The sequence below is a fragment of the Ochotona curzoniae genome, unplaced genomic scaffold (genome assembly GCF_017591425.1).
Source record: "Ochotona curzoniae isolate NIBS_2020 unplaced genomic scaffold, NIBS_Ocur_1.0 contig_66, whole genome shotgun sequence".
Lineage (NCBI taxonomy): Eukaryota > Metazoa > Chordata > Mammalia > Lagomorpha > Ochotonidae > Ochotona > Ochotona curzoniae.
The window spans coordinates 470,975-498,902 of record NW_024466512.1 but is presented as its reverse complement, the minus strand read 5'-3'; the positions used below and the strand labels follow the sequence as shown (position 1 = coordinate 498,902).

Below are 27,928 nucleotides of genomic sequence, written 5' to 3'. Positions count from 1 at the left end.
GGCCGGGGGGCCGCGGGCCCGGGCGCCGGGGCGGCGGAGGGTCCGCTCGGCTACGTCGGTGCGCCGGGGAGGCCGGGCACGGGAGCGCCGCGGCCCTGAGCGCAGCGGCCAGCGGAGTCCTGGGGGTCCTCTCTGCTTCCGCAGCCGCGCCGCCCGGGTGAGACGCGCCGCCCCCTCGGGGGTCTGCGGTGGGCGCCCCGCGAGGCAGCCGGGGTGGCGATGGCCGCGGCGGACGGTCGGGTCAGGGCGCGCGGGCCCGTGCCGTGGCTGCTGCCCGCGTGGGGCGGGGCCGCGAACGCGCGCTCACGCCGGCGCGTGCTCGCAGACCCGGGCGGCGCCGAGGCCGTGCGCCCAGCCCGCCGGTGTCCCACGTGGACCGGCGCGCCCGGCTCCCCCGGGAGGCTCCCGCGCAGCCGGGCTGGTGAACGCAGGTCTTCCGGGGCCTCCGGCCTTACCGTATCCGACAGAGGCCTGGGCACTTACTGGGCGAGCTTACCCCTGCAGCCGCGCCCGCACCGCTGTCCCGGGCTTATGTTGTTTCCTTCCGCGAGAAGCGGGATGCTCTTGCTGTTGCTGCCCCACCCCGGGCAGGCAAAGGTCAGCGCATGGCCCCTAGGACTTGCCCTCTCCGGCCGCGCGATTTCCAGTGCTCTTTGTGGCAACAAAGCTGTCAGGCGGGGGAACTGGAACCCGGGTCCCTCAGGGACGCAGAACCCAAGCCACCTGCCCACCTGCCTTGGACACAGGGTGGGAGGTGGCTTGCGGAGGTCAGCTGCTGTGTTTTACTCATTCCACCTGGGCACCCCAGCCAGACGCTGGCGGACGCAGTCCATCGTGCCTGGAGCCCAGGGTGCTGCTGTTGGGAGGGTCCCAGGGCTCCGTTTGACAACGGATGTGATGACAGGGTGGACACTCAGCTGCACGTGGACTGGGGGACTGAGCACTCCACCCACACAACTCCCTGTCAATCCGGTGCCCAGGGTGGCACGACAAACCACCATAAAGGTGGTGGCCAAAGGCTGCAGCCATCTGTCCTCATACAGCCTGGGAGGCCAGACCTAAAGCTCACGGTGGCAGGACTGGCCCAGGGAGGTCCCCAGAGACCCCAGCTCGGGCAGGCTTGGCCATCCAGACTGGCCCTGGCTTGTCCTTGCCCCAGCCCATGCCCCTCTCCACTGGAGTCCTCTCAGCTTTGCACAAATCCAGGGGTGTGGCTTGACAGAGACCCTTTCCCCGTGCAGTCCTGTGTGCTGACAGCTGGGGGGACAAGGTCCACTGTCGGGTCCCCCACACCCAGCCGTCCTCATGCATGGAAGCCATTTGCCACCCCGCAACCCCCAGGGTGCAAACCAGCCCCCTTTTCCATCAGGTGCCTGGTGGAGGGCTGGCCTCTGCATCCCGCCTTGCATTGCTGGATTTAGTGACAGTAGTCAGCCAAAGTCTAATTCATATGTTAAAATGCTGTTTACTTAAAACGCAGAAACAGTGGAAGAGTCCCCATCTCCGCGCCACCCCCCCCCCCCCAGTTTACTTCCCAGACACCTGCAGTGGCCGGGACTGGACCAGGCTAGCCGGGAGCCCCGCAGGCCTTCCAGCTGCTGAAAGCAGGAGTTTAAGCACCAGAGCTCTCGGCTGCTGCCTCTCACGGGAGCTGGCGCTGAGACAGAAGTGGGGCTGGAGCCCCAGCACCCTGGTCCGAAATGATGTCCTCACCGCTGAATTCCTGAGTCCTCAGTTCTGGTCTGTTCCGAGCAGGGTGAGGAAAGCCCAATCCATTGGCTCCGACCCCCAGGACACAGCTATCCCTCCCTCGTCCACGAGGAACCCACAGATTGCCTGTAGCTGTTTCAATCCCTCGGAGCTGATCCTCTGTAATGTAGTAGCCGCACTGATGGCTGAAACGCTGGCCAACGGGAGAGGCCGGCAACAGCATGATGCTGCCACAGGAGGAACTGGCAGCACCAACCCAGCGCGGAAGCAACAAGGTGCAGCTTCCCAGGATACGCAGCCAGGGCCGATCTGAAACTGGAAGAGAAGAGCAAGTTCACGCTGGTTCTGCTGTCACACCTCATGTTGCAAGACGCAAGTGCATACCAAGTGCTCCGCTAATGAGGAGAAGGTGCTAAATGTGTGAGGAGGAACATGGCACTGCTGCTCTGGTTTTGCGTGGCCCTGCGTGTGGATTGTCCCTCCCTGCCAACTGTGGCCTCTGCACCTTGGGATGGGAAATGCACTCTAGGCTTCCAACCCAGCAGAGCTCTTCCCAGAGGGAGTCTTCACTCCCTCCCCATCACTGCCAGCAGTCGGGAGCACTCCAGTGGCCTGGGGATGCCAGCCGCTCCCCTGCCTCCCAACTGTGGAATTCTGGGAGTCGGCCAATCGTGTCAGCCACTGGCAGCTCCCACAAAGCTCTGGAATCAGCAGGGCTTCCCCGAGGGGAGCATTTGGCCAGGGGCCTCTCCCGGTCTCCACTGCAGTGGCCAGGCAGCCTCATGAGTCCCATGCCTGAGCTCGCCCACCCTCTTCCTGGAGCAGGTTTCCTGATCGGCAGAGCTTCCCCCAATGTGCCTCTATCCTCCCATAAACAGCAGACAGCAGCTGCACCTGTAGCCAATGCTGGCAATCTCCAGCTGGACACCGAGTCGGGCAGGGACGGCGCCTGTTCAAGCCTTGACAGCACCACCAAGCCACGTCAGACACGCCCCTGGGGTCCATGTTCTCACAGCCTGTGTCTTGCAGGCCTGTTGACCACCTGCACGAGGAGCATCTCCCTACTTAACCAATTATATAGCTGTGCAGCCGCCCCTGGGCCCTGGCACAGGTTGGCCGGTAATTTAGCCTCCACCTGTGGGGCGGGAGGAGCCTGCAAGAGGAAGGGCAGCACCTTGTGGTTCAGAGAGAGCTGTTTGGGCACACATGGAGGGGGACTGAGGACAAAGGGTCCCCGGACTCCCTTGATGCCAGCTCCAACACCATTGTCTCCTCCAGACCCAGGTGAGTCATGTGGTCCCAGGTGGACAGGCACAAAACAAACTGGGGTCTTTATGCTCAGAGGTGGCCGACCCACCTCTCCACGTGCAGGAGCAGGCAGGGATGGGGTCCCAGAGGCCAGGTGTGCCATGGTGTGCCATGGTGTGCATGGACCCAGGCACCTGGCAGGGGGCACTGGTCAGGGGTCAGCTGGGTGATAGGACCCCGTGGCAAGTGGCAGCCTCAAAGCCCATGGAGGAACCTGGAGGTTCAAAGAGATGAGGTTGGGGATCTGTCTGACCCTGTCCTCATCCAGCACCTGGAGAGCTGCACATTCGTCTCCTGGTGCAGACCACCACGCACGTGCACTGGGCCTGGACCTCAGTGGAACTTGGCCAGTGGGAGATGGTCACTGAGCGTGGCTTACCTCTCCCTCTTACACATAGAAAGCTGCAGAAACAGAGTCTGTTCTTCCCATCTGGAGATGCCATTCACAGCTGGTGCACCTGCTGAGCCACGGCCATTCCTGACAAAGCCCAGGAGCCCTGCACCTGCTAAGCCACCGTGATCATCTCTATGGGAGATGGGAGCCCTGTGTATGCTGAGCCATGGTTCCTGCACCTGCTGAGCCATGGATGTCCCTGGGGGCTGGGAGCCTGGCACCTGTTCAGCTCCCTGTGTCTCTGCCTCTCTCCCCTGTGTGCAGAAGCCAACTCTATAAACTCCTGAAGAAGATACAGAAACACTCCCTGTGGCTGGACTCCACCAGAGGCTACCAAAGGGGACATGGAGACAATGAGCCACAGAGATCTCATAGACTGTACTTCATCAAAGTGAAAAGGTTGGAAGCTTTGAGAGACTCCATTGAGCACAGACCCCAGCAAAGGTTACACCAGTGCTTCTGGAATGGGGTCTACCCACAGCATACCCAGGACCCCCAGGACCGAGTTATTCTCAGGATTTACCTGAGTAGCAAGCCGCCAAGGTCACGAGGGGAGAGGAGACAGCGTTCTTCGGCCACAAGAACCACCGGAGACAAACTGGTGACGGAAGTCCATGTACTGGGGGAACTTACAATCCTAAACAGTGTTAGACAAGGGGCAATGTAGAAGGGCAGTCCCGATGGTTTTCCCACCCAACAATGACACTGCAAGTGGCTAGCAAGCATGCCTGTCTCTCCGGACCCTCCAACCAGGTCACGCCCCTCATACATGGCTACAAGCTGAGCCTCAGGTCTTGAGCAGGTAGACAAGTGGGGATGGCTCAGTGAGTACAAAGCTAGCACCTAGCCTGAAAGCTTTGCCTTGGTTATGGCAGGTGAGCTGTGAGCCATGCCCACCAGGTAACAGGCAGGGACCCAGGGGCAATCACCCACAGGTTACAAGGAGGCCAAAGGCTCGGGTTGGCATCTCATCCAAGAAGACCTCCAGGTGGTCACACACGGTCAGGGCACCAGCACTACCCATCAAAAATCCAACCCCAGCAAGATGCCACCATGCACTGCCCAACTGCTCAGCAGGAGCAAAATGACATCAAGCGCTGTGTGGGGCAGAGCTTCAACTCCCCCTGCATGGACAAGAGCATCAGGGGCACTGGCCACTTGGACGAAGTCAGTATCCTGTAGACTGAGGCAGGAGCCCAGTGCACAACTCAGCCATTCCACTCCCAGGAATTGGCACAAGTAAAACCAAGTTTGTGCCAACTCAGACACCTACAGGAATAACCCCAACATCGTTACTTGGCAAGCATCCTCAACTGCACACGGTGAGAGCACTGCCCCCAGCAGAGGGCTTCCCCACAGTTCCCCACACAACAATGAGGCAATGGAACACTGACACCAGCCAGCCATAGTGGACCTCGATTTCATTCCACTTCTCAAATGCAGCCTACAGGAAAGACGACAGAGTGCAGGCTTGCGTTCGTGAGACATGCCAAGAGAAGGACAGGTGGGGCAGCATGGTCTGCACCCGCTGTGGGTTGCCCTGGGGCCATGCAGCTAATGCTTCACCAACAGCTGTGACCAGGCCTGAGTCCTATCCCTGCTGTCATCCCGATATCTTTGTTGAGGGTAAGTATGCTGCATTATGTTTTATCACCACCACACGCCATTGTACTGCTGCCCAATATCATGCTAAACTACATTACACTGTATCATGCCATATTATATCACTACACATTGTACTGCTACAGCGTATCACACTATGTGACACTGCACTGTATCACGCTGAGTTACTTCAGACTGCACTGCAGTGTCACACTGTACTTTATCACGACGCATCGCCTTACGCTCTCCTATATCACACGATACCGTATCACAAGGTGCATACTGCACTGTCATGCTATATCCTACTCACGTCAGACTATATCATGCTATATGACATTATCCCGTGTCCTGCAGCATTATACCATGCTGCACTATGCTGTCACACTGTATCATACTGTGCTATACCAGACAGTATCATGATATGATCATTCTATCATGGTATGTTAAGCTATACGATCCTATTTACGTTCAACTGTGTCACACTGTACACACTGTATTCTTACATCCCACTGTACGATGTTAGACTAGATCATCCTACACTATGTCACACTGTCTTTTATTGTGCTGTACTATGTATGCTCCTCACGCTCTGCCACACTGCACTACTGCACTGTATCACTCGATACTGTTAGACTATGTCATATCACATGACTGTATCATACATGATACTGTATCATGCATTACCACACTGCACTACTGCACTGTATCGCTCGATAATGTTAGACTATGTCATAACACATGACTGTATCATACATGCTACTGTATCATGCATTACCACACTGCACTACTGCACTGTATCGCTCGATAATGTTAGACTATGTCATATCACATGACTGTATCATACATGATACTGTATCATGCATTACAACACTGCACTATTACACTGTATCACACTATACTGCTAGACTGTCTCATGCTATACCATACTGTTATGCTCCATTATAAATGCACACTATACTATATCACACTATACGACACTGTATTGGCATACTATATCATGCTATCTTATGCTGTCACATAATATATGACTATGTCACACTATACTGTATCATGTTGCAGCACATTATACTTTGTTATATCACATGATGCTGTATTGCATACAGCACGCTCTACTGCACTGCACTGCATTGTGTGAGCACGCTCTGCTGCACTGCACTGCATTGTGTGAGCACGCTCTGCTGCACTGCACTGCATTGTGTGAGCACGCTCTACTGCACTGCACTGCATTGTGTGAGCACGCTCTGCACTGCACTGCACTGTGTGAGCACGCTCTGCACTGCACTGCACTGTGTGAGCACGCTCTGCTGCACTGCACTGCATTGTGTGAGCATGCTCTGCACTGCACTGCACTGTGTGAGCACGCTCTGCTGCACTGCACTGCATTGTGTGAGCACGCTCTGCTGCACTGCACCGCATTGTGTGAGCATGCTCTACTGCACTGCACTGCATTGTGTGAGCACGCTCTACTGCACTGCACTGCACTGCATTGTGTGAGCACGCTCTGCTGCACTGCACTGCATTGTGTGAGCACGCTCTACTGCACTGCACTGCATTGTGTGAACACGCTCTACTGCACTGCACTGCATTGTGTGAGCACGCTCTACTGCACTGCACTGCATTGTGTGAGCACTCTCTACTGCACTGCACTGCATTGTGTGAGCACGCTCTACTGCACTGCACTGCATTGTGTGAACACGCTCTACTGCACTGCACTGCATTGTGTGAGCACGCTCTACTGCACTGCACTGCATTGTGTGAGCACTCTCTACTGCACTGAACTGCATTGTGTGAGCACGCTCTACTGCACTGCACTGCATTGTGTGAGCACGCTCTACTGCACTGAACTGCATTGTGTGAGCACGCTCTACTGCACTGCACTGCATTGTGTGAACACGCTCTACTGCACTGCACTGCACTGTGTGAGCACGCTCTACTGCACTGCACTGCATTGTGTGAACACGCTCTACTGCACTGCACTGCATTGTGTGAGCACGCTCTACTGCACTGCACTGCATTGTGTGAGCACTCTCTACTGCACTGAACTGCATTGTGTGAGCACGCTCTACTGCACTGCATTGTGTGAGCACGCTCTACTGCACTGCACTGCATTGTGTGAGCACGCTCTACTGCATTGTGTGAGCACGCTCTACTGCACTGCACTGCATTGTGTGAGCACGCTCTGCTGCACTGCACTGCATTGTGTAAGCATTGTATCATGCTATATCACACTATAGTGCATTATACATGTTATACTCTATCGTGCTATATTATACCTTGCTGTACCATATCACACTGTACTGCGTCATGTTGAACCACACTATACATATTATATCACACTACACTATAGCATGCTATACTATGTTACACTATTATGCTTTACATGCATTAGGTCATGCTATACTGTCGGATATTTTACTATACTGTATTTTATTATTATACCATATCCTGCTATACTGTTATGCCGTGTCATACTATATTACACTCTGCTCTCTCACAGTATACTTACTAAATCATGCTACATCATGTTATATTACGTATGCTATTTTAGACTATATCACACCACACTATTATATACTATACCATATGACGTTAGACTATATCACACTCTATTATACTACAGGTGACATCACATTAAACTATATCATGCTAGACTATATTATGCCTGGCCCTGGCTCCGGCCCCAATTTCCTGCCTGTGCCCACGCTGGAGGGTGGCAGTGGCCACTCAGGTGGTGAACTTCCTGCCCATGTGGAAGACAGGGTTGCATCCCTGGCCCGTGGTGTCCACCCTACCAGCCTTGGCTGCTGTAAGTCTTGGGGCAGTGAACCAGCAGAGGCAAGTTTACCATCTATCTCAAAGGAAAAATCTTAAACAAAACGAAAAACAGACTCTGTAACTCCTCCATGGGTTTTGTAGTGGATCCTTGCTTGGCTGCTCAGTGCCCTCTGCCATGTGCCACAGGGACACAGCGGCATCTGAGAGTCCGTGGGGCTAACTAGGCCCTTAGAGCTCCCTCCAGGACACCCTGAGCTGGCCACAGTGCCCGCGGGACCGCTGAGGGGACGCGGGGAGAGGGTCACCTACAGGACAGCTGAGGGCGAGCGGACCTGCGCGCCCCAGACACTTGGCGCCTGCGGGGCCCCGTAGGGCGGCGTCTCCCTGGCAACTGCACAGCCGCTGCGCCTGTGAGCTGTGGGCGCAGGTGGGGCGGCGCAGACCCGGGCCTGGGAGCAGCGACGGGAGGCTAAAGGGGTCTCCAGAGCGCGGGGGTCCTCGGGCTCTGGGCGGGCGACGACAGAAGGGAAGCCGAGACCTCGCCCGGAGTCAGGTGCGAGGCACTTGGAGTGGTGGGGCCTGGAGTCCCCGTGGAACGCAAGCGCGCAGCAGCCCACGGCGTCACAGAGGCCGGGCTCCCGTGGCTCCTGAAGGCCCCGAACCCTGAACTGTGCCCGGACAGACCTCGGTGAGCTGCAGAGCTCAGCACGCAGGTGGGCGGGCTGCACACACCACACACAGCTCACACTCCACACATGTAACACACACATACCTGTAACAGCTACGTGCACCACGCGGCTCGTACTCCGGGCACATGTAACACCCACACAGGACACTTCTAACATACATGCACCACCCCTGGTTCGTGTACCACACAACATGCACGTGTTTAACCTGTAATGTGTGCGCACACACACGATGTATGGATATGCCTGTAAGGCATGCACACACAACACGTGTACCTATAAGGTGCACACACAGGCCACACTCGGGCTCATTCACCACACGGTGTGTGTCTAACTCACGTACACGCACCGCACGTGTACTCATCGCAGTCATGTAACATGTGTGGTGCACACACCACACTGTGCCCACACATGCACCACATGTGTGCGGGAAACACGTGCACCGTAACACACACCAAGTGCATGTGTGCCATTCACCCTGTGTCGGGGTTGCTTGGGGAGCGCCTGGAGACCAGCAGCGGCCAGCAGGAGGCAGGCTCCCCGTACCACAGCACTGAACTCCTGCTGTCCCCTGGGGCCTGCAGGCGGGACCCTGTCTCAGGGATGCCAGCCTGGGTTGCAGAGGCCCGCCGGGCACGGCAGGCTCGCCCTGGCCCCTGCCCTGCCTGCTGGTGACATCCAGGAGGTGTAGGCGGGGCCTGGGGCCTGGGCCTGGCAGAGCCTCCTGTGGTCCAGTTGTGCTGAAAGTTGCTATTGGGTCCTGGGGGCTGACACCTCATATGGTCACCATGCCAACCCAGCCTGTCCTGTGTCTCCAGGTGGCCGCAGACCAAGGATGCACCGTGGCCCCCGAAGGAAGCTCGGTGGAGGGCAGCCCTTCTCACGGAGCCCCCTTGGCCACCACTGAGGGCCCCGAGGACAACATGGCTCCAGCTGAGGGCCTGCCTGGCCCCCTCCCCCAGGATGCCCGCCAGGGGGCCCTGTCCTGCTCTTCATCAGTCTTAGACTTGAGTCAGAGCGGCCTGCGCCATCTGGGGGAACTGCTCAGGGTCCCCAGCCTCCAGGTAAGGGGATCCCCAGCCTTCAGGTAAGGGGTCCTCAACCTCCAGGTAAGGGGGTCCTCAACCTCCAGGTAAGGGGGTCCTCAGCCTTCAGGTAAGGGGGTCCCCAGCCTCCAGGTAAGGGGGTCCCCAGTGACCAGGTAAGGGGGTTCCCAGCCTTCAGGTAAGGGGGCACCACTGGCTGGTCAGGCAGGGCCAGGGCACCAGGGCTGTGGGAGAGCAGTGCTGTGGGCTTTGAGGGGCTGTCAGGTGAGGCACCCCTCAGATCTCTGCACTTTTGGGGGTCACATCTGTAGCTGCAGTGCCTCCTAGGCCCCAACAATGTGCACATGGTGTGTCAGTTATCAGCAGCCGCATCCTGGTGCCACCACCCTTCCAGTCCTGCTTAGCCGCTGGCCCTCCTGCTGCAGTCTGGCTTAGCATGGGGTCCCAGAAGGAGAAGTATCACCTGCCAGGGATACGCACTGTGATGGCTGCTGCTTTGCATGTCTGGGGTCTGAGGCCCGTGTGTTGATGGACTCTGGTCATGTCTTCCTGTTGAAGCAACTACACCTGCAGAGGAATGCCTTGTGTGCCATCCCCAAGGACTTCTTCCAGCTGCTGCCCAACCTCACCTGGTTAGACCTCCGGTACAACAGGATCAAGGCGCTGCCCTCTGGGATCGGAGCTCACAGGTGGGATGCACGGCTACCCCACAAGGCTTGAAGTGCGTGCCCACTCGGGATGCACAGTGTTGCCACAGGCAGCCAAGAGGCAGGGAGCCCGACCCCGTGCTGTGACTGCGGCTGTGGTTGGGGTGGGCATCAGCATGAGGGAAGAATGTGGGCTGTGCCAACCGCTGGGGCTCAGGAGAGTTGGCCACCTGGATAAGGCTGTCCAGTGTCCAGACAGGAGGACAGTCCGCCCCTTCAGGCAGGAGTCCGGCTCCCCGATGGAGTGCTGGCGTGTTCGTTTGTCCGTGCTGCACCCTGAGCCAACCTGTTTGCATTGGTTAGATGGCCACAGGAACACTTGTTTGTGACAGAGAATGGAATGACCACCTCAGCCCTACCTGCCTCTACCCCAGCACGTTCTGGATGCTCCATTTCCTCATTTCCTTTGGGGCTCAAGTGAACCTTAGGGGCTGGGGTCAGGCACCTGCCGTCCCCGGATGCCCAGAGCCCTGGGATGCCCTTGGCCGTGTCTGGGGACATTTGTGGCTGTCAGTGTGGGGCCTGGGGGTGCCAGTGATAGGAGATGGAGCAAGGCCAGGGATGCAGAGCCTAGGGCTCAGAACTGGGGACCCCACGTCAGATGATGACACCCAGATCTCAGGCTCAGAGCCTGCCTGCCCATGGTACACCCCCAGAAGAACCGGAGAAGGGGCTTGGGGTTCTTTGGAGCCCGCCTGCCCACGGCACGCCCCTGGAAGAGCCAGAGAAGGGGCTTGGGGTCCTTTGGAACCCTCTGTTCCAGCTCTTCCATGATTCTCCTGCTTTGTCTTGAAGGCACCTGCGAACTCTGCTCTTAGAGAACAACCCCATCAAAGCGCTCCCTGCGGAACTGGGTGAGTGCCGAAACTGCGAGACACTCACTTGGGAAAGAGGCGTTTAAACACTGTCTCTCCAGGTCACAGACCCAGTCCTGGAGCTGGCGATGTGACACGGGCAGGATGAGTGGCACATGAATCCCTTTCTGTTCTGTTCTGGGGCCCCAAGGTCCTACACATGTCGGGGTGATAGGGCTGCCAAGGCCCCAGCAGGTGCTACAGAGCACAGGGACGGAGCAGCTGCATGTGTGAAGGGGAGCAGGAGTGAGGCATGTCACCCAGCATGGCAGCAGTCGCATGGCGGGGCACCCAGCGTGGCAGCAGTCACATGGCGGGGCACCCAGCCTGGGGGCAGCGGTGTGGTGGGCCAGCTTGCCAGCCTACCCCAAGCCCTCGCCCCACTGTGATGTGGGGATCAGACAGGTTCCCTCTCCTTTCTGCAGTCCAGCATGCCCGCCTGCTGTGCTGTTGGCACCCTGAGAAGCGTGTTGGGAACTTCCATGGGGACTGTGGATTGCCGGCCTCTCTTCTCCCTGTCAGTTTTGCGTTCTGTTTTACGCCAGGCCCTTGGTGGGGGCAACGCCTGGGTTGGAGGCTGACCCAGGGTCACTGACGGAATCCCACCCTCCTTGTCCCCGGGAGCATGGCTGCTCCTGGCCCATGTCCGCGTGACAGGGCCTGTCTGTCCTTTTACCGTCTAACTGCCCGTGTCCTGTGAAGCCCAGCTCCTCTTTCACATGGCCAAATGGTGCCTTATGGTAGGCAGGCAGGCGTGACCATGCTGTGGCACTTCCTGCAAGGACTGCCCACTCTTCTTTGGTCTTCTGTTCCTGAAAAACTTGGGCTGCGTGCACAGTCCACACCAGTGAGGCCCCCTCTGACGTGCTGTGTTCAGCTGCCGTGTGCGAGGTTTCTTGTGGATGTCCAGGAGTGAGGACGGAGGGACTCCTGTGGACATGCTGAACAGGAAGCTGGCCCGTCAGAGTGCTGGCTCCTGGTAGGGTGCCGTCCACAGCACCAAGAGCGCAGGTGCCAGGTGCCCAGGTCCCAACTAGCATTTGCTGTTGCCAGCCTTTTTATTCCTGGCATTGCTGTGGCGTCATGGTGTGGTTTTAATATATGCAGTTTGTCCAGGTAATGTGACAATCGTGGGCATGAATAATGTGGGTCTCTTACGTGGCTGCTGGGCTCACCAGGAGAGGGGATGCTCTGTGACCTCCCAGTGACGATGGGGGAATGAATGTTTAACTTCCCATGTTAACAAATGTACTGCCCTTCCCCTTATACGTGGACATGAGCTGAGCAGTGACCCTGCACAACGCGGCCGTGGGGTCAGGCGGGGTCCCAGGCAGTGGGGGCTGCACAGGCCGTGGGGTCAGGCGGGGTCACAGGCCGTGGGGGCTGCGCAGGCCGTGGGGTCAGGCGGGGTCACAGGCCGTGGGGTCAGGCGGGGTCCCAGGCCGTGGGGTCAGGCGGGGTCCCAGCCCTGTGGAGCCCGCCCCTGTGTTTTCCATTTCAGTTCCCACCATTTTCAGGTCTAGGAGCCAGTGCACACTGTCCTCTGGGTGCTAGTGCAGGCCTGTGTGTCCGAGAGCAGGTCCATGGTGCTGCAGACTCTGCTGTTCCCATGTTGGCTTGGGCTCAGCCTGGGTGCCGTCCCAGCTGTGTCTCTGCTGGTCTGCCTGGGTGCCATCCCAGCTGTATCTATGCTGGTCGGCCTGGGTGCCGTCCCAGCTGACCCCACGTTGGCCTATATTGATCAGCCTGGGTGCCGTCCCAGCTGTGTCTCTGCTGGTCGGCCCGGGTGCCGTCCCAGTTGTGTCTCTACTGGTCAGCCTGGGTGCCATGCCCGTGTCCCTTTGTGCTGTGCTCCATGGAGCAGGACTGGCTGTCCAGACAGCTGCCCCTCTCTGTTGCAGGGAACGTGGTGACACTGAAGGCACTGAACCTGAGGCATTGCCCGCTCGAGTTCCCTCCTCAGCTCATCGTGCAGAAGGGGCTGGTGGCCATCCTGAGCTTTCTGCGGATCTGCGCCACGGAGCACTCCTGCCCCCACGAGGCGGTGTCCCGAGGTTGGTGGGACGAGTCTGGACCATGGCCGCCTGAAGCCACAGAGCGTCCGGCTCTCCTCTTGTGTACTTCTTGGACTGTCAGAACCAGAGAGGCCTCCTCTCCACTGTCACCTCTCACCTGGCCACAGCACCTGCAGCCTTGCTGAGCCAGGCCCAGAAGCTCCATGCGGGTCGTCCGTCTGGCAGGGCACATAGGCACATGCAGGAAGTGGGAGTTGAACCCAGGCTTCTGGCCGTGGGGCTGGGAAGAGCTCACGTGTCCTAACTGCAGGCCCAGTGCGGCCTGAGGATAGGTGTAGACACTCCGCTGCACTTGGCTGTCTGGGGTGGATCTCCCATGGACGTCGCCCCAGTGCCATGGGCTCAACTGTGCCCACCTCAGGTCTCCGAGGTTTGTGTGCAGTAACCGAAACAGCGGAAACTGGCTTCAGGCGCGGCTGCTCGGGGTTGAGGCCAGGCACAGCCTTCCAGGAGAGAGGCTCAGGGCAGAAGTGGGGAGGAACATCTCCTCCCTAGAGGCCTGGGGTGGCCTCTGCCCCGGCTTCAGTGCCCTTCACAGAGGCACCAGGTGGCCTGTGTGCTTGCTGTCCTCGGGGCCTCGGAGGGCAAAGGGAGGAGCGGCACAGGAACCTTCGCTATGCTGGGAGAAGTGGCGTCCGCAGAACGGAACGGCCTGATCTCTGAAGCAGACAGGTGTGTGGGCGACAGGCCAGCGGTTACGCTGTGCTCGGGACACAGGCCTGCCATGCCAGTGCTAGGGCCCTGCCGGCCACATGGGAGGCCCAGATGGGGTCTGGTCGTTGGGTCCCTACATGCACATGGAGTTCCAGGCTCTGGGCTCTGGCATGGTCCAGCCCTGGCTACTGTAGGCAGTTGGAGAGCGAACCACAGACATCAGTTAGTGGTGAGAATTTAAAAAGCAGTAGCCTGTTTAGAAATAAGAAGGGCTCAGATGGGATGAGTGGGGCATCTCCCCACCCTGCCGTGTGTGGCCCCAGGGTGCTCGGCGTGTCCCAGGAGGGGTCCCCGATAACAGCTCTGAGACATGGGAGCTTGGGGGCCAGTGTCCACTGCCCACAGGGGTCTGGTGGAACACACAGATCCGGTCCATGTGCTGCAGGAAGCCTGGTAGCTCCTTAGTCCTTCTGAAAAATTGATTTGTCCATTTTCTTTGGGAGGCAGAAAGAAAGCTGTGTTGATTCACTCTTGAGGTACTGCAATGGCTGGGGCTGAGCCAGGCTGCAACAAGGAGCCAGGGCCTCTGCCAGGACTTATGTGTGGGTACAGAGGCCCAACGACTGCCATCCCTTCCGTTCTAGCAGAAAGCTAGAACTAAAAGCAGACCCAGGCTCAGACCCAGGCATCCCACTTGAGCCAACAGGCTGCCCTGCCTGTCTTTACCACTGCGCTCATGCTGTCTAGTTGGCCCAGAAGCCCTGAGCCCACAGCGGGCAGAGTGCAGGGTGAGCCCACGCGGGCAGAGTGCGGGTGAGCCCATGCGGGCAGAGTGCGGGTGAGCCCACACGGGCAGAGTGCTGAGTGAGCCCACAGCGGGCAGAGTGCTGAGTGAGCCCACAGCGGGCAGAGTGCAGGGTGAGCCCACGGCGGGCAGAGTGCGGGGTGAGCCCACAGCGGGCAGAGTGCAGGGTGAGCCCACCCGGGCAGAGTGCGGGGTGAGCCCACGCGGGCAGAGTGCGGGGTGAGCCCACGGCGGGCAGAGCGCGGGGTGAGCCCACACGGGCAGAGTGCGGGGTGAGCCCACGGCGGGCAGAGCGCGGGGTGAGCCCACGGCGGGCAGAGCGCGGGGTGAGCCCACACGGGCAGAGTGCGGGGTGAGCCCACGGCGGGCAGAGCGCGGGGTGAGCCCACGCGGGCAGAGTGCGGGGTGAGCCCACGGTGGACAGAGTGTAGGGTGAGACACACTGTCCATGTTCCTGTGTCTGCTCTGGGCTTCGTGTGGTCACATGTGGTGATTCTTGTGTCTGTCAAGGGACAGAGGTCCCAGGGTGCTGGGTGGGCCCCCAGAGCTACTCCAGGCTAAAGCCAGAAGTCTACACTGCCCTCCATCCAGGTCTCCCAGGTGTGTGCAGGGGCCCAACATGGGAGCTACCTTCTGCTTTCCCAGGCGCACTAACGGGAAGCTGGGCTGGAAGTGGAGCAGTCGGGACTTGAACTGGGGCCTCTGGCACCGTGAGCGCATCTTCAGCACAGCCCCACCCTGATTGGACATTTCCACCTGAAACTCAAAACAAAGATGTCCTCCCTTAGGTCAGGCAGCCCCTCACCGCATGCCTCTTAAAGGCAGGCAGGTTACTACACGGTCGGCCAGTTCGGCAGATCATTAACTCGTGGTGAAGCTGCTGGACCGAGGGGCTGGGAGTGACCACACCTCTCACAGGAAGTAGCTCCTGCTGCTCCCGGGTGCTTGGAACTCGTGAAGGAAGATGATGGGGTGGGTTACTAAGCATGCCTGCCCCATGCTTGCCCACTCGCGCCCACTCCTGCCAGCCCTGAGCTCTGGCCTGCAGTTGCGTGTGAGGGAAAGCAGACCCGGCTGCACCCCAGCTTTCTCCCAGTAGAGGGAGTTGGGGTGGAGCTCCAAATGGCAGGTGGCTGAGACAGAGATTGGGGCTCTGAGGGTGGTAGTGGGCAGACAAGGCGTACCTGTGGGATTACCGTCAGACAGGGGCAACTTGGGAGATGGACTCTCCCCCGCAAGGTGGGCAGCAGCAGTAGGTGCCACACAGGTCCTGCGTGAGCTTCTATACGGGACAGGGTGCTCCTCCTCCAAGGCCTCCCTCAGCAAGGACATCAACTCAGGCCTGGGGCCTGCTGTTGACACACTAACCCCACACACCCCCTAAAGTGGCCACTAATGCAGCCTTTCTTTCTAGAAAGTTCACCTGAGATAGCGGCTCAGCCCAAGGAGCCTGCGGGCCCCACGTGGGACTTGCCAGGACACCACACCATCTTGCTGCAGGGCCCAGGGGCAACCATCTTCCCCACCGTGGAGAAGCTAGAGCTCGACCTACTCAACAGGCCAGACTCGGCCCCGCACGTGCCCAGTGAGGCAGAGCTCCGGCGCTTCTGGAAGGTGAGGCAGGAGATTGTGGGGTGCCAGGGAGCAGACGTGCTCGCCCACCAGCTGCTGTCCCTACAGCTGCCCCCACACGTCCAGGCCGTGCTGGACAGCAAGACGGAGGGCCAGGCCCAGCCCAAGACCAGGTAAGGCTGTGTGGCGGGGCCCCCCAGGCCTGTGGAGGGGGGCTGCTCGGGACCCTTCCCAACCGCAAGTCTGCACTGTGTCCCTCCCCTCCACGACCCTGCTGCCCTGGGTGTGCAGCACAGCTTCCAGGGTGGGGATACCCAGGAAAGGGGCCCTGCAGCAGGCTCAGCAGAGGAGAGGTGCTGAGAGAACAGCTCCAGTCGTGGTGTGTGCACGTGTATGTGTGTGGTGTGTGTGTAGTATTAATGTGTATGTGTGTGATATTGCTGGAGTCCAGCTCCAGCTGAGTTCGGAGCTTGAGAAGGGTGCGTGAAATAGGCGTAGAAAGAAGAGAGATGGACCACTACAATTCCAAGACCATTGTGGACAATGCACAGAAGCTATTGCTTTATTTATACAGAATGAGTCAAACTCTGGCTCAGACTTTTTACGTCATGGTCAAGTGGGTGTTTCTAAGGACAATTCTGCCGTTTGTTTCACCTTAAAGCAGGATGCTATCCATCCTGACCCTGTGGTCAGGAAGTTCTCAATAGATGGTGCATATCAATCAGTAACACATTCCCACTACAATCCTCATTCTACAACTTAATCTTGAATCAGTTAAGGGAGGAAAGGCATCACAGAAAGAAGGACCTAAAGATCAAAGAAGGAGGGAAAGAATAGATTCCCACTACACCTGGGGACGGAACACCCTTGATTAGTATATGATCAATGGGGGCAGCAATAATGAAAGGCCCTTTTGCTAAAATGGTGTCAGCAACATCAACTTCCAAGTTCACATTGGTAGTAAACATTAACTCCGCAGAGGCAGACAATGCCTAAATAGATTACAGAATTCTCAGCGGGGTCGTCCGGTGTCCATGCAAAGGGAGGCGGAGCTGCATTCAGGTGGTCGTAGAGACATCCGCCGGGCCCTGCCTGCAAAGGAACGATACTCTACACCTTCCTGTCTTCCACACCCATCACACGGACCCCAGCATGGTATGTATGTGTATGTGTGTTGTATGTATGATGTGTGTGGTATGTATGTGTATGTGTGTTGTATGTATGATGTGTGTGGTATGTATGTGTATGTGTGTTGTATGTATGATGTGTGTGGTGTGTATGTGTATGTGTGTTGTATGCATGATGTATGTGTGGTATGTATGTGTATGTGTGTTGTATGTATGATGTGTGTGGTGTGTATGTGTGTGTTGTATGCATGATGTATGTGTGGTATGTATGTGTATGTGTGTTGTATGTATGATGTGTGTGGTGTGTATGTGTATGTGTGTTGTATGTATGATGTGTGTGGTATGTATGTGTATGTGTGTTGTATGTATGATGTGTGTGGTGTGTATGTGTGTTGTATGTATGATTGTGTGGTATGTATGTATATGTGTGTTGTATGCATGATGTGTGTATGTGTAGTATGTATGTGTATACATGTGTGCGTGTATACATCAGCATGGCCATTTGTGCTGTGCCTGTTAGACACACATGTGTGACATATATGTCAGCCTTGATGGATGCGCCCTGTGTTGGCCCCACCCTGAGGGCACGTTGCAAGCTGGTGGGACAGGCGACCAGCATGCAGTGTGCAAGTGTGTGCTGCCCAGGTCCATGACTGGCCTGCAGATCCCAGCACTGTAGATGACCCCAGGACCTGCCTCCTGCCCTCTGTCTCCACCATCACACGGGGACTGCCCTGGGCTCTGCCCTTCCCCCAGTCACTGTGCAGCCATGAGTGACAGCAGTGCACGTGGCTGTGGCGGGCTCGTGTTGGGGCAGGAGAGCACAGCCTGAGTCTTCATCCTGTGCTAGGGAACCTTGCACCCTGCCAGCCTGGGGCAGCCCCTCGGAGCCCCCTGCGGCCCCAGCCATCTGCCCAGCAGCTCATGGCACTGAGCAGTTGCCAGAGGCCAGGCCTGGCTCACTCAGCCACGGGCCCCTCGATGCAGGAATGGTCCTGTGGCCGGGAAGCAGGTGGTGCTCCAGGCCCCTGGCCAGGGGCAGGGTCCTCTTCCCTGCGCCACCTGCCCCTTGCCCAGCCAAGGGCCATTCCTGAGCAGAGACGCCGGGAAAGGGTCAAACATCGTCCTTGATGACGCGTCTGAGGGTCAGGAGCGGGGACACTGGCCTGGAACCATGTACTGCTGAGCCATGGGCCCCACCCTGAGGGGGCATAGCCACCTGGACAACCCTGCCAGGGTGTGGCCTGCCGCTTGGAGGCCTTGAGCCAGGCAGGCTGTGACGGAGCTGGGGCTGCACGGCAACAGCCATGCGCACCTCCTGCGGTCATGTTGAGCAGGCCCGTCCTGTACGTGGCTGGCCCTCGTGTCAGCTCCTCTCATAGAGAGAACTGCATCGTGTCAGAGGGAGGGTATCCCTCCCCTCTGAGTGTGTGGGATCTCCCCAGGAGCCTCCAGCCCGCGGAAACACGCTGCCGCCTGTGGTGCAGTGCCGGCTGCAGCCTTCCGCCCTTTGCTGGGGTCAGCGTGGCTGGACCCCAGCACCCCAGGGCCTCCCCCCGTATGGTTGTCACAGGATCCCAGAGAACACACAGCCAAGAGCCTTGTGTGATGTCCCGAGGAAGGCACCCGCCCTCAGGAGCACCCTGCCGGGCCTGGTGCCACCACGCCGGGCAGAGGTGGGAGGCCAGCGGAGGGAAGTGAGCCGGGCGGTAGCCCTGGCAGAGCTGCGGGAGCGGCAGGTCCTGCTGGAGCAGCAGCGTGCAAGGTAGGCCACATTTCCTGTTATCAAGATCTAACACTCTGCCTTGCAGCCCCCAAGGGTCCACCCTCTGCCCTGGCCTTGTCACCGCTCCTGCCTGGTTGCCCCCTGACCCCCAAGGCTGTCTGAGAAGGCTGATTTGGAAGAATGGGTTAAGGGGTGACGTCCGTTCTGGTGTTGCTGGGGACCTGCCTGGGTTCCCGGCATTACTCAGCATCTTTAGCGTCTGCCCACTGTCCACCCAGCTGGAGCCAGGAGCTGGTTAGCATGGCTGCCCTTCACCTGGAGTGGGCAGCTGGGGCTAGGTGCAGTGAGCATGGGGAGGCCTGGCTACAGTCACTACCACCCCCAGTGTGCCTGGCTACTTCTCTCCTTTCTGGATGTGTCCTGGGCGTGGGATGGCTCCACCAGGCCGCTGTAGGGTCCTGGGGCTTCCCACCCCCTCCCCTCCTGAGCAGTCCCTCTGGGGGCATGGAGGGGCTTCTGTTCTCTCATGGGTCAGCAAGAGACGCAAACTGTGGGCAGGACAAGATGGGTGTTAGCTGGGTCACTGGCAGCCCCTGCAGGCCTCTGCAGCTGGTGACATGGCCTCAGAGTAGATTACCCCAGGAAAGCCATCTCGGCATGTGGCACTTAGCAGAGGCCTGTTTGCATGGGCCCTGCCCCATCCACGGCGGGTGGGACACAGGTGTGCTGAGGTGTAACAGAGGCTCCCAGCCAGCACCTGTCTATCCAGGCAGCCCGGATACCATGCACGTCTTCCCAGAACCCAAAACAGGCTGACAGACAGCTGTCAGATGCCAAGAGCACCAGGGCCCTCCCTGTGTGCCACAGGGAGCCTGCCCTGCCTTGGGGTGACCCCTTGGGCCTGACTGGTAAGCAGGATGCTATGTCCTGACACCCAAGGTGGCAGACACCAGAGCCCCGTGGGCTCACTGGGGCAGGGTCACAGTCACGCACAGGTGAGAGAGGTGGCGCCGAGGCCACTGACACCTGCACTCCAGGGCATGTCTGGGGGTGGCCATGGCATGTCCAGTCCCAGGGTAGCACTGACAGGCATGGCGTGGCCAGTGGGCAGAGGCCAGGCAGAGTAGGCAGTGCCAGGCACCTGGGCTGGTGGAGCCAAAAAGAGGCCAGGGTGGGCAGTCGGTGGGAGACCCTAAAGCTGGTTCTGGGGCTGGAGGGCTCGTGCTTCCCCCCGGGTCAGCCTCTCTGATCTCCTGACCCCGCCCCCATGTCCTCCCAGAGACAAGAAGGTGCTGCAGGAGTGGAGAGCGCGTGCCCGGGTGCTGCCACGTGACAGGGTCAGCCAGCTGCTGGCCTCACAGAGGAGCCTGGTAGGACATCGGGGGGGATGGGCAGCAGGAGGTGGGGTGCCACACCCGGCTGGGGCAGCTCCGCGGAGCAGGCAGCTGCTGTGCGTGGCTGCTGTGTCTGGGGCCTCAGCTTGCAGGGCTGCCTGCCAGGCCTGGGTTGCAGCTTTAGTTTGAGAACTGGGTGCTGTAAGAGGCAGGAGGGAAGCGGAGCTGTGGCACGAAGTATGTTTCTAAGGGCACGGCGGGGCACCCGGGCTGGGTGCCATAGGGCCCCGAGTGCTGCCCCTTTGCTATTCCCCTGAGCCATTTGGGGCTCTTCACCCACTCAGGCACAGGACGAGGGTGTAGAGCAAGAGGGGGCTGCCCCACCCCAGCACGGGTCCTATCTGCCCAGCACTGGGAGCACTGGCTGTGTGCGGCTTGCCGGAGCCAAGGCACTTGGCCACCCTCTGCAGCTTTCCCAGGACATGGGCAGGAGCTGGATTGAAAGTGGAGCTGCCAGGACTCGAACCAGCCCCCTGAGACTGTTCCTTTTGTTGCCACCTCCTTTCCAATTTTCCCCAAGTACTTAAAAATTTTTGAAAATGTATTTCATCACTTTGAGGAATAAAAACACTTGCACAGTTAGAGAAGCTTAAGAACACATTCAGACCAGAGACAGAGCCTAGGCGCCATTAGCCAGCAGATGCAAACACTGTCTTTGCCATCAGCCAAACCACCGGCCACGGCCCCACGGACGTCCACGCTGTGGAGCTGAACACACCAGTGGCACTCTGCTGCCCCAGCTGCTGGCTTGGTGGGGGAGGGGACAGATGTGTTATTGGTCCATACAGTCAGTGAGCACCCGGGACGCCTGTCTCAGCATGGGACAGCAGCAGCACAGAGGCGAGCAGTGGTCCCTCCCAGGCCTGAACCCCCTCAGACACACAGGAGGCCCGAGTCCTTTAGCCAGACAGGACAGAGGAGCATCTTTGAGAATGTTCGTAACCAGCGTGCACAGCACGGCTGCAGGTTGGCTCTGAACATCACTGGACAGGGACAAGTCATGCCAGGCAGCAAGTGAGGAAGGCATAAACCGCCGACCTGTGAGACCATGCCTGCCTGCCTGCCTGCAAGGTGTGATCTTGTGTTCCTGGAGTGAGACCCAGAATTTGCAGGTGCCAAGCTGAGAACGGTGACCTGCAGGCTGGGGGACCCACAGGCCCTGGGGGCCTGCCTGCAACAACTCCCTGCAGTAGGGTACAGGGACACAAGGGGGCTCTGACTCGATGCAAGGGGCCTGCGTGGTCACAGCTGCCATGGTCTCAGGGACATCACAGCTCAGAGACCATCAGGACAGCTGCAGTGAGGATCTTGCTGCTGGACTGTGGGGGTCAGGTGAGGGCACCAGGGGTGAGGGTCAGAGTGAGAGGCCTGAAGCTCAAGGAAAGCGGTGCTGGGCGGGGCGAGTATTCTCCCTTTCCGTGCTTGTGCGAGATGTGGCTGAGTGGACTGGCTTCCAAATAGGGACGTTTAAGATTTTTAAGGACAAGTTGAGTGTCTGACTCAGAAGGAGCAGCAACCGGCTGGGGCCACCCCGTGGTCTTCCTTCTGCTGGAATCACTCCTGAGGAGCCCCCGGCCCCAGCCCCAGGCAGCAGCTTGAGCTCTGTGGTGTCGGGAGTGTCAGAGGGGACAGTGTGGAGTGACTGCTTCTCCCGCAGTCTCCTCCCCCTGGTGTCCAGTACTTTCTAGGTGTCCAGCTGGCTGGAGAGCAGACAGGCAGGGCCTTGGCCCAGGCCCCAGGGGCAGGGTTGCTGGGGTCACCCAAGGCCACACGCCACGGGAGTCTGCGTCAACTTCTGACCATCCCCAGCACATACACACACACGTGCACACAGTAGGTATACCACATGCATGTGCATACAGTGTGTAAACAGATACACATGTGCACACTGAGTAAACACGCATGTATACACAGTGAGTACATACAGGCACACATGTACACACAGTGAGTACACACATGTACAGTGCGTATACCACACACATGTACACACGTGCACACAGTGAGTACACCACACAGCATATACGCACATACGTGTGCAGTGAGTGCACATGTACACAGTGAGCACACATGTATGCAGTGAGTACACATGTGTACACAGAGTGAGTACAACACACAGCATGCACGCACGCACATGTGCACAGTGAGCACACACATGTACACAGTGAGCACACATGTACACACAGTGCGCACACCACACAGCGTGCACACACATGTACACAGTGAGCTCACACATGTACACAGTGAGCACACATGTACACACAGTGCACACACCACACAGCATACACACACATATACAGAGTGAGCTCACACATGTACACAGTGAGCACACATGTGTACACACAGCGAGTACACCACACATGTGTACACAGTGAGCAGAGTTTTACACACATGTAGACTGGGCATAGGCCCAGGCCGGAATCCGGCAAGTGAGGGAGGCCCCTCTGACCCATAATGTCAGAGAGGTCAGTCCTGTTTCCTATTCAGCCGCTGGAGGCAGCAGCGAGCAGTGCTGCTATGAAGAGGGACTGTGTCCAGGAAACTGCCCCACGCCGCCTGTGGTGGTCACTGTAAGAGCCAGAGCCAAGAGGTGGGCAGCAGGAAAATGGAGCAGAAGGACAACTTGGCAGTGACACACCTGGTCACATGTGATGCGGGCGTTTGGGGAATGCCCGTCTACAGCTCACTGGCCTGGTCACCACTCCTGGGAGTGGGATGGCCATTGCCACAACATGTGAGGGACACGGTCAGAGTGAGCGGGCCAATCAGATGACCATGGGGACTTGAGCAGGGCTTGGGGGATGCTGAGTGCGATCACCAGGGAAAGGGGTAGGCGGACTCCTGCACTGGGAACTGAAACAGTGCAGGTGCAGTTGCTTGGAGGACAGTGACGGGGGCAGGGGACCCCCACAGGGCCACATCGGGGTCCTAGGAATGGATGGGCAGTGGTCTGGGCTCAAGGATCAAGTTGGTACTTTAGTGCAGCAGAGTCACAACATGGTGTGAGGAGTGTGTGCCCTCTGTGCCCTGTGTGTGTGCTACATGTATCCTGTTCCAGTCTGTGGGGGCATCAGCTCTGAGCCCTCCCCAGGGCTCCCTCTCTCTGCCTGCCCATGCTCGGTCAAACAGGTGTCACCACGTGTCCAACCCCAGTGGGGGGCGGAGGTGGCCAGGGCGGCCGGGGGCGGCCGGGGGCAGCCGGGGGCGGAGGTGGCCGGGGCGGCCGGGGGCGGAGGTGGCCGGGGCGGCCGGGGGTGCCCTGGCGGCTGTAAGGAGCACCCGGCGGCCAACCCCCGCGCAGCCAACGCTGAGGCCTGCTCGCTGAAGAGGCTCCTGAGAGTGCACTGTGTTCTCCTAGGTCCCGTCCAAGATCCCCCCGGCTTCAGATCTAGTCGATTACGGGAGGACACTGAATCCACTCGGGAGGCTGCGACAAGGAAAAGTGCGGGCACCACAGGCAGCCGAGGGGCCCAGGTTGGTGACTGGGTCCCTTGGAGTCTGTCACCGGGAATTCCACAAGCTCCTCTGGGCCCCACCTGCCTGCCCACCTGCCCATCCCCACTCTGTTGCCAGAGTGTCACAAAGTCCCATGTAACCTGAGGATTTGTGGGAAGGTCTCTGTGGCACAGGGCTGCCCGGCCAGTGCCATGTTGAATTTCTGGAGGGTTTGCTCCCCACCAAAGCGTGCAGCATTCTGGGAAATCTGAAAGGCCATGGGGGTTGGATTGTGGCCCCCATGAAGCCACGGGGAAGTCATTTGGACTCCTCTCGTGCATGCTACAGGGACCCAGCCTTCTCCGACTAGCTGTCCAATATGGCCTCCAGCCCCCCGTTTCCCAGGTGGAGACCTGAGGCCAGCTGTGTGTGCCCCGACTTGGGACTAAGAAAGGGTGTATCTTCCTGTTATCCTGAAACTCAAACGAAACCACAGATCCTGTGGTCCAGGGGCGGGGACCTCAAGGAGCCCGCCAAGGTGCTCTGTGCCCCCGAGGCAGTGTGGGGCAGCCCACAGTGCAGTGCCAACAGAAGCACGAGCCTTGGGAGCACAGATCCAGGCCACACTTAAGGCCAGGGGTGACCGGGTGCCCCTGTTCTTCCTCCAACGGCGCTGCGTCGAACATGAGCTGCAGGTACAGCTGGGTCAGCCGCTTCCACATTCATGCGGAGAGGGTGGGAGCAGCTGGTGCTGGGGGTGCCCAGAGGCCGGGACCCTCAAGAGGATTAGGATGGAGAAATGGAAACCCGTGTCCTCAGGGGCAGTGGGGTACCAGGGGGGTACCAGGCAGTGATGGGCCATGGTGTCGTTTCCTCCTCAGCGCCTTCCGAGGGAGGGACCTGGAAGCCAGGATCAAGCAGCACACACTGCAGGTGCGTGGGCAGAGCATGAGCAGAGCTGGCGGAGGGCCTGGGCGGCATGGCACAGTCAGAGCGTGAGCAGAGGGGGCGGAGGACCTGTGTGGTGAGGCACAATCAGCGACTCTGCCCCTTGGCGCCCTCTGCTGGACACCATGGGTGTGCGTCTTTGACGGCACAGGAGTGGTGTGTCCCAGGACGCGGGCAGGGCTGAGTTGCTGCTAATCAGTGGTAAGAAGATGCTCTGGCTGGGGTTGTGCTCTCAGAGGGCACCCTGGCTTCCCAGGCCCTGGTTATGGGTAGCATGGACCTGTCCCCCCTTGCCAGCCGTGAGGGCGGCACTCCCAGGAGCCCTGTGGTTCCTGCCTCCCAGGGCGTCTGATGGTGACCCTCTCCTCAGCTCAGGGCAGCTGGTGTCTGTGCAGGCGGCCATGGTGCTCAGTGCCTGCCCTTGCCTACAGCATCCTGGACGGCACATGTGTGCTGAGAGTGGGGCCTTGCCGCAGGGGTCAGCCCGTGTGGGGTGAAGGTGGCCACTGCCCCCTTCCCAGTCCCCAGACGTATCTAGTCCATCTCCGCTGGGTAGCAGTTCAGCATCCAGAGCCAACAGCACGCTCACAGAGCCGGGAGAGCCTGCCGTCCCTCCCCCTGTCCAAGCTGCCAAGGCAGGCTGATGGAGCCAGGGGAACCTGCCGTCCCTCCCCCCACCCCACCCCCAGCCTGTCATGGGCTCCATTCACACTGTTGCCCCCTCTAGGAGCCCAGGGGGAGCAGAGAAGGCAGGGCCTCCATGCAGACCCTCACTCAGTCTTCTGGGGCTCTTTCCTCTCCCCACTTCCCTGAAGCCTGGATTCTGACTCTTTTATCTAGGGGCATGGTCTTGTCCATGGCCACCACAGCCTGGCCTCGTGGGCTCCAGGGCACCCGTGTCTCAGCCATGCCCCATGCTGGGGCCCCAAAGGCAGTTCGGGTCACAGGCAGTTCTGTGCCCATGGATGGGATCACTTGGGTGGGACGATGGACCCCTTCAAAGACAGCCTCTGACAGACACACAGCACAGAGCCACTTGGCTGCATCAGACATGCACCTGCGTCCACTGGGGAAACGAGGTCTACACTCAACCTGCAGAGAGCAGAGAGACCCCCAGTGGGTTCATGGTAAATCCCCCAGACATCTGAGGAAGGAAACCTACCAGTTATCAGCCATCCTACCGGGGCAGGAGTACAGCCATGGTGGGAGCACAGCCGTGGTGGGAGCACGGCCGTGGTTGGAGCATGGCCGTGGTCGGAGCACAGCCGTGGTGGGAGCAGGATCTCACACAGGTGCAGTCAGAGGTGACACACACACAGGTACAGCCAGCAGGTGTCACACAGACACAGGTACAGCCAGCAGGAGTCACATACACACAAGCACAGGTACAGCCAGCAGGTGTCACAGACACACACAGGTAGAGTCATCAGGAGTCACACACACAGAGTCAGCAGGAGTCACACACACAGAGGTACAGCCAGCAGGGGTCTCTCTCTCACACACACACGTACAGCCAGCAGGGGGTCAGCAGGTGACACACACACAGGTACAGTCAGCAGGAGTCACACACACACAGGCACAGGTACAGCCAGCAGGGGTCACAGACACACACAGGTAGTCAGCAGGAGTCACACACACAGAGGTACAGCCAGCAGGGATCTCTCTCTCTCTCTCACACACACACACACACACAGCCAGCAGGGGTCAGCAGGTGACACACACACAGATACAGTCAGCAGGTGACACAGACACACACAGGTACAATTAGCAGGTGTCACACACAGGTACAGTCAGCAGGTGTCACAGATTTATGAGCAGGGTCAGGAACTCCTTTGGGGGCAGTTAGGTGTGCCTCAGCACACTTAAGGCCCGTGGGTGCCTGTGTGGTCTCCCTGACGTTCCCCTCTTCCGCAGGCACGGAAGCTGCAGGACGAGGTGCTGAAGCTGAAGCTGGGCTCCACCTTGGATAAAGACCACCGGCTCACCTCATTCCTGGGAAGCCTTTCCCTGCCCCCTGCAGCTTCACAGCCTCAAAATGTATTTTTTAACATGAAGTATGGAGAATCAGGAAACGGATACAGATACTAGTGGCCAGCGTGACTGTGCTGACATGGCCCCAGACAAGCGCTGGGTGGTGGAGCGAGGCATGTGATTTGTGGTGACTCTTGGACTTACTGCCTGTTTGTTGGAACCCGCTCCCTCCCCTCCCAAGGCTGTGCAGTCAGAACTGCATTAAATGAACCTGCACACTGTGCATGGGCCGCCATGGCTTCAGCTCCATTGCTCTCTGCTGCTCCAGGTGACCAATGTGTGAGGGCCAGCACCTGCCGGTGACCACACAGCCCTGCAGCCACAGCTCCCAGTCCTTCAGGTGTGGGACACCAGTCACCTGCTTGCCACCACTCTGGGCACCCCCTCACTCCCCAGGCTGAGGGCCCTGCTCTGTTGCGTGTTGCTGCCGCCAGCTCAGCCTGGCCCATGTGCCCTCCCTTCCTTGGACAGGAACATGTCCAGTGTGTGTGCTGTCTCACCCGGGTCATTAGATGTCCAGCGTGGAGTCACTGCTGGCCTCCTGCTGCTAGATGCTTATAATGATGCCAACTTCCCAGTCTTTGCTTTAAAATTGGCTGGTTGGAAATCCGCAGCGGGTGGGGGAGGCAGAGAGCTCTCCCATCTTCCGGTTCACTTGACAGATGGCTGCAACAGGGGCCAGTCCCTCACATGGGCACAGGGGCACAAGCACTTGGGCCACTGCCCACTGCTTTCCCAGGCACATCCACAGGGAGCAGGACTTGACGTGGGGCGGCCTGGACTTGAACCAACATCCATGTGATGGCCATGGTGGCACGCTGGCATCACTGGTAGCACCCCCACATCACGAGGCCAGCCCCTCGTTCCATGTTCCCAAGGCTCACACATGTGACCCAAGGCTCCAGTGCTTCCCATACAGCGGCCTGGGGACCCGTCCCCACCCCCGGGGGACCGGCTATACTTGAGGCACATGCCCGGGCCCTGCTCAGCCTCTCCATCTGTCCTGGGGCGTGGCCGCCGTTGCCCAGGCACACTGAGCTCTAGCTTGAGCCATGCTCCCAGAGTCGGCCACTGCTCTCAGT

The 27,928-nt window shown here is 58.9% G+C and overlaps 1 protein-coding gene across 1 annotated transcript; it reads left to right on the top strand.

Moving 5' to 3' along the window:
- The first annotated feature begins 219 nt into the window (after positions 1-219).
- Positions 220-26,903, top strand: LRRC27 (leucine rich repeat containing 27). The gene is made up of 11 exons (XM_040992477.1): positions 220-456; positions 9,294-9,539; positions 10,080-10,210; positions 11,024-11,082; positions 12,984-13,136; positions 16,031-16,361; positions 18,952-19,080; positions 20,321-20,411; positions 23,791-23,906; positions 24,749-24,800; positions 26,730-26,903. Exons 1-11 carry the CDS (start codon positions 220-222, stop codon positions 26,901-26,903), a joined length of 1,719 nt encoding a protein of 572 aa, XP_040848411.1.
- The last annotated feature ends 1,025 nt before the right edge of the window (positions 26,904-27,928 follow it).